General features: G+C 32.5%; 1 protein-coding gene across 1 annotated transcript in view; it reads left to right on the forward strand.

Annotated features, from left to right (window-relative positions):
• The window catches only part of LOC123711902 (thrombospondin type-1 domain-containing protein 7A-like), an 80,790-nt gene that overhangs the window by 48,260 nt on the left and 18,208 nt on the right, over window positions 1-14,322 (forward strand). Inside the window, exons 3-4 of the mRNA XM_045664757.1 lie at window positions 13,002-13,086; window positions 14,049-14,156. Coding sequence (XP_045520713.1) covers window positions 13,002-13,086; window positions 14,049-14,156 — 193 coding nt within the window. The remainder of the gene's footprint in view (window positions 1-13,001; window positions 13,087-14,048; window positions 14,157-14,322) is intronic.

A 14,322-nucleotide genomic window follows, 5' to 3' on the forward strand; every position in this document is an offset into this window, starting at 1 on the left:
TTTTAAATTAATAAATACTTGGACTGGTGGATGATGGATGGATAGATGGACTAGTAATAAGCACTATAAAAAATTAGTATTTTTATACTCATTTTTTCCTAGTGCTTGCGACCGTTTGCGTATTACTTATTTTGAAAGCTTGTTAATAAAATATAATAATCTTTGTACCTTTGTCTTTTATTATGATAATCCCATTTCACAGGTACATTGCATTGAATAACATAGAATTTATAGAAAAATTAAATTTTAAAACTTGCTACTAGATTACACACACAAACATATCACTTACTTCGTTGGCTCTGCGACCCAAAAAGTGTCATCTCCTCCGAAATGATAATATTCCAGCACTCCGTGTCCTACCACCAATTGTTGGCTTTCAGCTGGAGCAGGTCCTCCTCTACTTTGTCGATCCAGCGGTACCTAGAGTACCAACCGACCTACTTGTGCATGACCACACAATACAAAACATTTTTTTCTATTCTACTGTATTATTGTTGTCGCACGTTGAAAACACTACAATTTCAAAAATTCGACAAACACTTTGATGGGTTACAAATTTAGATTTGTCTCGATAAAAAACAGTCTTGGTGTTAAATCATACACTGACATATCATACAGCTGGCTATTCAACAGCTAAATACATATAACATATAGTAATGAATACAGCACTATTTGTAATATAGTCGTAGTATTATATAGTGTAGTTTTAATTATGAAGCATTAATTTAAAGCTTCTTAAAAGTGTTTACTTTTAAATATTGTAACACTAATTTACAAGGATTGAATTTCTTCAATCCTTAATCTTTTATCAGACTGTAGTGAACTTTACGATCAAATAGATCGGAAAGTTCAAAGAAAATCTCGAAAGCCCTTAAACAGTAATTGCATCCTTCAATTTACACAGTAAAACCGCTCCGTAAATACACTTCAATAAATTAAAACCTTCATCGTGAAAAAGTATATAATCTATATAAATAAAATTCTCGTGTTTCTAATCAAATTTTTCCAAGACAGCTTGACCAATTTTTACATTCGTATATGTTCTAAAGGTTATAAGAATTCGGATTAGTAAAACAATTTTCCCCTAAATGATATTTAATATAAAAAATCTATTTTATTTTGTTTTGTCATTGAAATATATTTTAAATGTTCTCTCTTCTACCCCCAACTCCTAACCTCTTTTTCAAATTCCTGTAATAAAAATGTGTATCTGTGCCCAAAATACGACGATTCTTATGTCTTAGATATTCCACATTGATAAGATACTCGACGATCTAAGCAAGCTGTTCATTGAGAGTATACATCAACGAGATAGTAGATCAAAACAAACTGCTTGTTCATAAAATCTTCATTCTAAATGTATGTAAAACTATTGGCAATGTGGATGTCATAACAGCGCGGGAGTTAGAAACTATGCCATACGCGGCGGAAACTTACTCTTTCAGAAGTTGGAAGTTTTTCCGCTTTACTTGTGAATATAGCAACACGACTGTACTTAGTGTAGAAAATATTTCAAAGCCATTTAAATGTCATAAACACACATGTTGTATTTGTTGCACCGTTCCCTGTGAGGGGATATTTAAGCCCGTTCGGGCAAATGTCCTCTTTGGTTGCTGTGTTCGCGCTGACGTTTTTTTTTGGAATGGAAACTTGCTGTTGGCCTTTACAGCTGAGCTCGGGCTGTTTTGGCGATCGTAGCTCGGCCTGAAGATGATACAGGGCGGTACAGGGGCGGTCTATTTAGCCCTTGATGAGGGCTATAGCGCCCGAGATGACAAGGGTTCAACACGCAAGCCGCAGCCGAAAATAAAGCCACAGTAACCTAATTTTGTTTAAGTCTATTTATTTGATTTGTGATTAAAACTGAGTTGACCATTAAATAGCTGTTTAATTTTGCAAGCCTTTTTGTTTATAAATTATCATGAACGTAACTAGTTACTTTGCCAGAATTCAATAATAATAAAATGCCTGCGCTGGTAGAACTTTCCTTAGCGACCGACGTTTTTGTGTGAAATTTTGATATCGTTGTCTTAATAACCGCACTGATTTCTTATTATCTTGAACAAAAATTGCAACATTGACACTGTATCTTAAAGTGTTTACATAAATTCTAACACACACATATATAACGCGTTCACATAATAAATAATAATTAGATACAGCATATAAGACTGACAATCTGATTATTAAACAAAACACGTACCTCAAGGCTTCCATTGTAGTAAAGTGGCTTTATCAACGCTCTGATTTATGAACATAAAAGCTTTGTGTTTTTGCTGCTACTTAGATAGAACTTACGTATATAAAATTGAAAAAGGTGAGTGAGTTTCGGTTAGTATTAGATTAACTTAGTAATATAGACACATGATAATATAGTTGTAGTAATCAGGTAGCGCTAGTAGTCTCATTCGATAGTAACAACAAATTATAGGTCGAGACTTGGTAGTCTCGACCTATAATTTGTATGCTTATGCATATGCTATGCTTGACCAACATAGCACACACTATATTTCAATTGGATATCGTTATAAACGCAATTGTTAATGTGTTATTTTCAGAAAAAAAAGTTTAGTTCGTTACAATTTTAAAATTTTAACACTGTAATATTTATATTACATGCTTACATGGCAGTATTGCATGCTTTATTGGCCGTTTAAAAGTTTTTAATTGAATTTTCTTTTGTTTTCCGTTAAAAAAACCTTTTTAAATTTAAAAAAAGACCAAATCTTTGCAATGCTGCCACAAATTTGAAACGATTTATACCAAGTTTAGACTCTAGTTGCCATGGCAACAATCCCGGGAGCAAGGGTAATTGCTCATTAAATATAATGGAATCGACGGACAATCATTAAGAAAATTTCATTAATTACTCTGCAGGCGTTGCCCTCAGCTTGAATAATTTAATTTCTTGGTTACTTTTTTCATTCGCCATTTTAAATGAAGACAATCTCCATATTTTTCATTGTGTTTTTATAAATTTCTTCGTCTTAAATTATTCTACAACATATTTTGAATTTATGCACTTGCAAGCTGGTGCATCATTTACCTAAACATCAGGGGTATTGATTATACCACTGTTAGCGATATTGTTTCATTCTCTGACACTGACACTGACACTCTCAGTATCAGAGGCGCCAGCATCACGTAACATCAGGTCAGCCCCCTGCCCGTTTGCCCCCTGTTCTATAAATAAAAAGAGAATTCGTAACGACTTTACTTATTATATTGCACGAGCATTGTTTTATCAATTTTTTTGTAAGCACTGTCCTTTGTGAATTCTTTTGTAGCTGGCCGTCATAATAAGCTGATACCAATTTCTATATTAATTCGTCGCTATAATAATTTAAATTAACATTAAATTAACGGTATCGTCCGTCGTGAAAAATTCCGCGTGTTTTAAGCGTCCATGAAAGGTTAATGGTTATTTACGAGTTGTTAGTTTGGTCTCTGAATTTTCTGCAGAATAAATATGAATTGATATTGTTGTAAGACGATCATTGGTTAATGAATAACAACGTCGAACGTAATAAACTTAAATTAAAGGTCCCGGCCTACTAAAATGGGTATCCATGAGCTGCGATTGCCTTTGGCATGCCTTCTTGGGTGTCTCGTAGGCTCGTTGGTCCCCCTAACGTAATAAAATTTGATTGTTAAGATTATCCCGCTTTCATTATTTCTTAAAAATAAATCAGTGTTGCTACAACTTTTTTACGTTTGGACCTCAGATTTCCGATCTGTTTCATGATCATTTGTCAATCGAATAGGCAGGTAGGTAAGTGATCAGCCGCTTCTGAATTGCACACGCCGTCTAGGCTCTAAGGCAAGCCAGTTTCCTCACGATGTTTTCATTTACCGTTTGAGAAAATGTTAAATGTGTACATACTACATATACAGAAAGTCCATTGGTGCACAGACGGGGATCGAACCTACGACCTCAGGGATAAGAGTCGCACGCTGAAGCCACTAGACAAACACTGCACTTCATTGTTTCTTCTATAAATGCACCAATCAATCTCCCTACTATGAGCAATTGAGAAACGTTTACCGGCAATAAACCTTGGTCGTAACTCCTTGGTCTTGGTCTGATGTATGTATCCGATTTGTGGTAATATTTATAATACGTATGAAAGCGATAGTTTTTATGAGGAGGGGTTTTTCCACAAGATGTTTTCCTTCATACATGATTGTGTTAATTGTGCTTAGAAATAAAAGTCGAACTTGCCACAAGGCTGGCCTAAGTGAAATAAATGTACCGTACTGCTAATATAGGTATATTTATAATATAATAGACATGTAAAAGTATTCGTAAATTGAAATATAGTTATTCTAATTCTCTCTTAAAATTAAACGATTGCAGGATATATTTTTATTTCTTTAGAATTTAGCAATTCAATTTCAAATGTAGGTTAGGTTAATGAAATCTACATCCGATTATTTTTGTTTTTAAATGGAAATAAACGAGGTCTCTCATAAAAGGCACTGTATATGCATTAGTTAATTGCATTCCTTAATTGGAACATATATGTTAAAACTTTATGAATATACATTTTGTTTTTACTTTAAACACAATATGTTTATATATTTGATATCTACCCCTTTAACGAGAATCTGATCGAAAATAAATCGAATTTAATCTTTATGTACAAAAGAAAAGAAACAAGGTAAAATTTATAACCAATGTGTGGCCTCGATAATACGTACGGATGGCGTGCACAAACGTAATGCTTACAACAATTTTACAATACTAAATATTACTAAAGGATTACAAAAAAGACCTTAAATTATTAAGCAGTTTGAAACAATTTATGTAATCGGATGGGTGAAAAATGGATATAAATGAATCCCAGTTATTAGATAACCAATATAAAAAGTAAGTTGAAAAACTACTTCGATCGCATTCCTAAACAAGACTGCTATGGTTACATTCATAGAAACAACAGCGGTTTTCTATACGTTATGTAACATATTGTGATCTTATTATATTATTCTGTGAAACGAATAAATAAAATTACAAAAATTATCAAGATTGTTCAGACCCTTCAACCGACTGCACATTCTAGCAATTCTGTTAAGCGGGCCGTAGAACCCCATATGTAGTTCTTAGTGGAGATAAAAAATGTATTCACTTTCTTGCAATGTCTAGGAACAAAAATCCTCAATTTATACAAGATATAACGTGAGTCCAGCATATTATTGCACAGTTTATAAACAAGCATAGCATCCAGAAGATTGCGACGACAATGGCTTAAAGTTGGATGGCTCTAGACGAACGCTATGCGATGTTTTTTTTGTTTAACATTTATTAATATGTACTGTCTTAATGCGTCGCCAAAACAAAGTATACAAACAGTAAATAATGTTTCAATTTTATGATTTCACTAGCCGCTCATCTAAGCTATTATCGAAATGATTAAAATACAATCTTCTCACTAAATACACTTCGCTATTCAAGTAAATTTATTATTTTATTAACGTTACAATATACTTCATTTCAACTCATGTGAAGTATGTAACAAACCAAAGTTTCTCCCAGATACAATTTCCGTAACAAAGCCCTCACAAGAATATCTAAGAGAGTCCAACAATAGTATAATCTCTATCCGGTTCGAATTGCGAAACCATATTTCATACATAACTTATCTTTTGAAGGCATTTGAGTGAAGGGTTTCATCTTTTGTATGGTATAAAGATACGGGCTTGAAATGTTTCGATCTTTGTTACGCTTTTAGAAACAATAGATAAAAATCTTTTGTTTAAAATATATTCACATTTCTACTTTGTATGAAATGAATGCACTTTGTTTCTATATTCCTGGTTAATCGCACTTTATGTCATATAATGACATAACTCATTCAATGGGTATAAAATATTTAGATCTTTATAATACAAGTATTTATGTTAAAAGATTTATTTTAATAACTTATTTATATTTGTATTATAAAAACGAATTTTTGTAACATTAAGAAATGTTAACTAAACAATTTTTGTTTGGATTCATAATAATTATGATTATATAACTTTAATAGCTTACTCAATAATAGCATGAAACTAGATAGCCTTCTTTCATAAATGAACTATACCAAAGAGTAAATAAATACATTGTCAAGTGTGTGTGGGCACCGCTATGGCCCAAGACTATCGCTATTAGCTGGTTAGATTAGTGCGCTGAACCTTTAATTTTGTTATATTACTAATGTTTAACCTATAATTCGAGGGAATATTTCTTAATGAAATGAAAACCAGTAATACTTAATTAGTTAAATTACATTTTATCGACTGAAAACGAGTTTAATCATCATACAACGTGATTGTCATCGAAATTTCCGATTCTGCAAAGACGTTCAATTCTAAATTTAAAGTAACCTGATCATTACAACTGTAATTAAAAGCGTTTCGAGGCGCCGAAAGTATTATTTACACGTGTTATGCTCTCGAAAGAAGATATTGGTGAAGGATAACGTCGTGAGGTAACCGGTCTTCCTTTGACCTTAAAATTGACGGCGTGTGTCAAGGACAGAAGTATGATCAGAGAACAGATGCACAAATCCGAGGCCAGGACCAAGAGTTACCTTCAACTTTTAAGTTCATGTTACTCAGCCTTGACAAAGTTGCTACAGCTACGAATATTTTTAATGTCTAATACAATATTAAATTAATCTCACTAAGCACCCATATTGGACTGACAAAGCACTTATAAACTTATCTCCGAACCTCGCTTAAAATGTTCTCATTACAAGTTGTTGAAAGTTTGAAACTAGATACTTCTTCGTACTCAGTTTGAAAGTTTAACTGGCCTTAACATTAAAAACACCTCATTTTCTAGAATGTTCCGGAATGTTTATAACTAATTTAACACGTAGGTACACCAGACTATATTTTTATTCATTAATCATCACATATTACTAAACAAAGGCTCTCTCTGAATGGATAGGGTTTCTCATGCCGTTGCATGTTTTAAGTATATAATTTGTAAATATATATTTAAGGTTTTATGGGATAAGAATAATAATAAAAACTTAATTCATAACAGATATAGGTTGATAAAACAATAATTATTGGAAAAAGACACGGCAAAGCCGCTTGAGATCTGTCATTTATGCTGATTAATTTTGAAGAAAATGCATAAAAATATATTCTCGCCGCAGCCGAAAATAGCACCAGTACATATCAACATGGTAAATTAAACCCAATCGAAATATAAATAAAATTAAATCAGTAGCGCTACAACCTTTTTAGGTCTGGGCCTTATGTATCTGTTTCATGATCATTTGTTAATCTAATAGGTAAGCTGATGATCAGCCTCCTGTGCCTGACGCATGCTATCGACTTTTTGAGTCTAAGGCAAGTAGGTTCCTCACGATGTTTTCTTTCACCGTTAGCAAATGTTATTTGCGCACCTAGAAAGAAAGCCCATTGGTGCACAGCCGGGGATCGAACCTCGGGCATGAGAGTAACACACCGAAGCCACTAGGCCAACATTGCTCAAAAAACGTCCAAACATAGATATTTAAATTAAGTATAAAAAGTTAATTAGCTTGTCCAAATGAGTAAAAATAAATGGATAAATGTTATATTTTAACATTAAAGGTTAAATTTGTCATTTCTATTATTTAGAAAATTTTCCTTTCAGGTTACAACAAAACAAATCATGTATTAAAATACGAGTAAAGGAATCATACAAAGTAATTGGGAATTCTATAAAAAGCAATGAGTGAAACGTTCTTCAAACTGGATGTTATTAACAGCGACGATGAAGGCACTTGATTGGTTTCCTCAATATATTGGGTATCATAATCCCTCCAAGATTGGAATCCAGTTGCCTTGCCGATAGAAATCGATTAGATGTGAATTTATTGCGAATCCCTTCCTACGCAGTTTTCTTAATTAGTTAATGTTATGATATAAATTTTACTTTCTTTATCTTTCTTGCTAATATATATGTATCGTTGTAGATATATAATGATTCTACTCCTATGTAATATATAATAAATGAGCTGTGTTGGTGCCACAGTGCGGCTCTCCTGTCCCAAGACAAACGCATGTAATTTCTGTCTATGTACGCATTTAACACTCGCTCGTACTTTATAGGAGAATATCCTAAGAAAAGAAGAGGTATTTTATAATACGTATAAAAGTGTAATACCACTGTCATTTGTTATTTAATGTAGATTAAAAAGTAGAAGAGGGTTGACTGATAGGTGTAGACTGGTAGGTGTAGTGGCAAATTACGTGTCCACTTCAGTAGATGAGTTATTTATGTAGTATTTACTAAAAATATTGCATCAAGAAATTAATACGAAGAAGCGGAACGTTGAAAAAAATGGAAACACTTCGAAAATTCTCTTTGAGTGTTTCCGCAAACCTCAATTCGTAGCAAATATAATACCTTGTAAATGTTCAGAGTACTCCAGGGCTGTGGTCTAATTTCAACCACTCGACCTTACAGTCACAAAACCAGCTCATCTCACCTCACCCTTGACCCGATTTGACACGAAGATTTAAGGACAGTGTAATATCCAAATTTCATTACTATACTCTTTTGACATCATAATGTCTAATAAATAAATATGTGGCTAAGTGCTAAATTTAAAGACGGCTGGTCAATTTGTATAGTTTTTAATTTCTTCCTTGAACTCTGAGTAAAGTTTTTATAAAGAGAAAAATATTTTTAAAAAATTAAAAACTTTTCGACGACTTTTTAGGTTTTTATTTCCGAAAAGCGAACAGTCCCTAGGGAAAACCTTCCATATGTTTGTATGTAGCTAGAAAAAGGTATGCTATGTAAAAAAAACGCATTGAGGCGAAACGACGTTCGCAGGGGCAGCTAGTTATGTTACTAACTAACTAAACAAAACTAGGAAAACATTACAATTGCTTTAATTGAAGCGTCCTGAATGTTTGCATATTTTCGTATTGATTATAAGACATGCGAAAAAGACGCCTACTTGAATTATTACACTTGGCGAAATGGAACCAAACCGAAGTTAAAAGACTTTTGTATTCATCATACTTTGTAGGCAAATCAGCTTTTTTACTCGTCTGGTATAGAGATATGTCATATTAGATCTAACATGTAGCGTCCCTTTCTCCAAAGGATCAAAGATATCCAGTCCAGTTTTTGCCGGTCCTAACGATGACTGTTAGTATATTATATTTCTATATAATGTAGAAAAAAACTGATTTTCTTTTACTTTCAAGTGCTAAGAGCATTACATTACTGGGGTATGTTTGCCTAAGATGAAGAAATCTTTGATTAAGTGAAAATCATAAATATTAAGTTTTCAATAAGTTGCCACATATATCATTGCAAAGTGTAATTATTATGTCTTCACCCTCAACAGCCATTAGAGAACTTCATTAATCTAGTATTGTCTTTTGTTTACATAGCTTTTACACATTAAGAAAACAGTTTTTAAACGGATTGAAGCTATGTATTATTATTATAACCTTATAAATATAAATAATTATAAGTTAATAATAATAAAAGTGTTTTCTTCATTAATCAAAACCGCTGAATAAAATTATGTACATTTAGGGATTTCATCCAAGCGATCTTTATATTTAATATTAAATTAGGTGAGAACATTGTAAGAAATGACATGGGGCAAATTCATTTTCGTGTCTGTAAGTTCTGAGTAATGAAGGATTACCTAGATCACATTTGTGTACAAAAGTCGAACCAATTCTTAAATTTCCGACAACGCAACGGCGAGCATCCATGGGCGTCGGTGACACTTAACATCTGGTAAGCCTAGTCCTCCCGTCATATAAAAAAATGTTGTTGATGAGCCTTAGAAATAATTGCCATTTCAGAATACTTTTATCAAAGGGATCTAAATTTCACAAATAGAAATTGATATACATCTAGAAATCGATCACACAACCTCATGGTTGAGAATCGCAAATTTTACCACTACAATGGCTAACACTTTAGGAACATTTAACGACATGCAAATCGTGTTAGTTGTAAGTGTAGGAATGATTTCTTGCGATTGCGGAACAGACGCTCATTTGCATGGTTATCAGTTCCCACCATTCTTAGCTGTTAATGTAAATTTCTCTGTTCATATAATTTAACGATACATTTATATCGCAGATGCGAAGAGATTGCTATAGATATGTTATGTTGATTTTAAAATAAGCTGATGATAGCGCAATTGAAGCTCAACTATTCAACACACACTGACAGATTGACACATCAATATTGACAGTTATAACCTGTAAGATAAATGACATCGTGTCCCCTTATTAAATAATAACTGCACACAGGTTTAGAGAAGTTATAATTCAAATCATATGAAGGCAATTGAATTTGAAGTACAAGAAAAAATGCTAGTAAAAATTATATCGCATGAAATATTATTGTTAATGAATGTATATAGGATTTTATTAGAGTAATATTGTATTAACTTTTTTGCGAAGTAATCTAATCTGCTCGAACGAACACGATTGTTCATTTATAATCCATTTATCGCAAAATACATCCTTAAAATCTTTTCCTAATCGAGTTATCGTCGGCATCTGTAATTAAATGAAATACTAAAGAAAACTGAACACAGTCGTTAATTTCCTCCGCGGCGGGTGCTTCGCCGGCTTTAAACAGCTTTCGCGTCGTTTTCCTTGATGGAAATTATGTTTTTACACTTTCACTTATTACGCTGACGTTAAACTAATTTGGTTTCATTTTTAAGCGAGAGTTTTTAAAGTCTAATCCAAAGTTTTCTTATTCATATAAATCTTATTTAAAAATCCCGTAGTGTTTATAACTGTAGATAAATTTCTTTTAAATACAGATATGTCATGAATAAATAAGAAAACGAGCATGGTCTTTAAAAGAAAGCTCTTGAATACTTGTATACTACCTGTACTAACATGGATCTCAAACTTGGGTGCCCACTAAAGCGCAGCATACAGGTGTGAAAGATCGATGGAACGATGTACGATACGGAAAGAAAAGAATAGACAAAATAAAGAAGGCAGCTTTAAGAAAAACAACTAAGGTAACAGATGTTACAATAAAAATAAATAATATAAGGTGAAAATGGTCAGACCATTTCAAGAGGAACAGAAAAGTGAAGTTAAAAAGTACTAAAAGGGCGCCCAACATACAGCAAACGACAGCAAGATAACTTGGATGTGTGGATGTGAAAAATGTGGATAGACCAAATTAAAGAAACATCGCGGAGACTGGCACAGTGCAGGAGGATTAGGAGGAGGCATTTGCCAAAGCACACAGATACCTAAAAGGATAATATAGACGTGTTAAAATGTAAAACTATCTGAATTAAAAGGCTATTATTAGTATTACTATTATTATTATGTCTTTAATATTTTTTGTAAGTTATTTATAATGAAATTATATACTGGATTAAGAGATTTATATTTAGTTTCTCTTAACTTATTGAGGTATAACTTTTTTAAGCGCACGAGGGTAAAATCTTTAGAATTCTGTCGCATAACGTCTTGTGCAGTAAACGCATGTTTGTTTATTTATATTATGTAAATAGAGTAAATATAGATATACAAATACATGGAGTGATCATATACTGGTACATGATCATCTATTGTGGCTTTAAACTTAGTAATAATTAATTTTCAAAGAAGTTTCACGTCTGACATGTGTACTTTATACGCATGCACTTTTTCATTCTTCAACTAAGCATGAACTGAATAGGGTTGGAATAAAATAACTTATTTAGGAGCGAAACTGTATATTAAAATCTTGTACATAAATTGACCAAATAAAAATTCTATGTAAAAAATAAATACATACGGTTCCGATATTTTTTTACATTTGATAGTTACTTATCCACTTCACAGTGGAATAATATTTTCAATGTATGATAGGCATTGGAAGTGCTTCCAACTACTACAGTTATTAAACTATCTTTGTATGAATAAATACAATTTCACAAAGTTATTTATTCAAACTATTCTTTAACGGGTGTAAAAGCGAAAATAAGGTTGTTCTATCAACCAATGTTGGTCAATCCAAAGGAATCCTACAAATACTAATTTCATGGTCTAAATGGTGCTGATTGGCGTTTCAATTATATTCCAGTTAATCATAATATCAAATGGTTATCTGTCAACTTGATGTGGCAGTCTCTGGGTGACCATGATTGCATCAAGAGATCTAACATTCGCATCAGCGGGATTACACAGTCAATGTTTTAATATAATGGATAAACGTATAGAACGTTTAACACGTTTTTTATTTGTTTCAAATGTAATACGACAGAATTCATTTCCAACACACAAATATACAGTATTTACAATATTCTTAACCCACATTGTAATAATAACAATAATTATAACTTGATAAATTTGAAAACAAAATTCTTCCTCGCTGTATTGAGATACTTTTTCGTTGGTTTACATGAATGTGACAATTTAATTGCGTTCGTTTATGACTTGTATAAAATCCTATGTACAGTGTGGATAACACACCTTTACCGCATATAACATATATTATATTCGCGTTGCCTGTGTCGTGAGACAATATACAATATTCAAAACTCGTTATCACTAATTGGGTACTTATCTACCTAATTGGCTTTTGTTTTTCTTATTTGTTTTTGTTCTTTGTTCATTAGATGTCTTTGTATTGTTTTTGATATTTATAAACATGCCTAATTGGTTGGTAGGTAAAATATTGGAAATGGTTTTATTTGGTGAAATTATATATGTATTTCCGAACCAATTCGAATTCCTTCAATAAAAGAGCGTACCAATTCAAAGATCGGCAACGCACTTGCGAGCCCATTGTGTCTATGGGATATAATTTAATAACGGCCTCCTTCCCGTTTGTTATTTATACGTATATAAAAAAATAGCTACCCTTATTCTATCTCACCCTCTCATTAACGTTATATCAGACAAATTAGATAAATAAATTACGGCCTAGATAATTAGGGTATGAAACTACATTAAAAAAACAGCAGGATTAATACGTATTAATATACGTATAATTCATTACATAACTTTCAATTTAATTTCAGAATCTCCAGACGAATTCACCGTTTTCGTAGGCCGTTGGACTGAGTGCTCTGTTCACGATGTGGAAAATACAAAAACTATTGAAAGGTGAGTCACCCTTTTATCGAATGAAATACATTCCCAGCTTATTTGCGGTTCATCGGTTTTAGTGCTACGGCGTAGCTACGGACTACGTCGCTACACGCTTAAGGGCGTGCCGTAAACTAAGTCATGCAATAAAAGTCTGGTCAATCCGACATATATACACTTTCTTTAGTTGCATTATTCATTACTGAAGGTTGTACTACAGTTGCATATGCTGTTTTGTTATTTTATGCTATGCTACATACTCGTACAATCCTTCATCAATAAGTAATAGAAACTATGCACTTATATTACATTTTTAATTCACATATTAAGACAAATATAATGATTTTCCAATAAAAAATGTTAACGACATTTAAGTTAAGGCAGTCAGCAACATTATCAACACGCAAATATTATTTTTTTAAACCAACTAATTCATTCAATTAATTGAAAAATGTGTAAATTGTTCATACTTGTGTTACTCAAATCATATATTTCCAACGAATGAAGTCAAAGTCAGTGGGTAGTGAAATAAATCAAATCTAATAACGACGTTACTTACAATGGCAAAACCGGAAACGGAAGGCACGGATGGAGCGGAGAGAACATGTATTTCAGTTCCTGATTAAATAGCTTAGCATATATTATTTCTATAACAATTTTTTAAATAAAATATTTATATTTTATTTATCACTAGCTGCCCTGCAACTGAATTTCGTTAGTTCGAATTTATTCTTTCCCTAAAAACCTTTTTTAGAGGTCAAGGAATACATTTTTAAAAATACTCAATTTTTTCGCTTAGTAACGATAATATTTTGCGATTCATTTTGATTTATATAAGTCCCATTTCAAATACTACATACCATTCTACAATAAATAAACAATTAAAATTATGCTTAGTAGTATCGAAGCAAAAGATAGATAGAACAAGAACTTGAATTCGTAAAACGAAAATATTTGATAATCTGTGTTTAATATTTTAGATACAATATCCGGGTAGAACCTGATTCTCTGGTGCATTCACCTCGTCTCGGGTTACAAAGACGACAAGTGCAGTGTCGAAGGAAAGATGGACAGTATGTCGAGAATATGTGAGTACCTATATTATATTTATCTTAAAACTAAGGATGGTAACACTATGTAACTGAAGTATTATGTCTATTAAAATGATAGAGCAATGTTCACCTAGTGGCTTTAGCGTGTTCTCATTCCTTTCGTGTCGGTCGTAGGTTCGATCCTCCGCCGTGTACCAATGGA

The sequence above is a fragment of the Pieris brassicae genome, chromosome 7, assembly GCF_905147105.1.
Source record: "Pieris brassicae chromosome 7, ilPieBrab1.1, whole genome shotgun sequence".
NCBI classification, from domain to species: Eukaryota; Metazoa; Arthropoda; class Insecta; order Lepidoptera; family Pieridae; genus Pieris; species Pieris brassicae.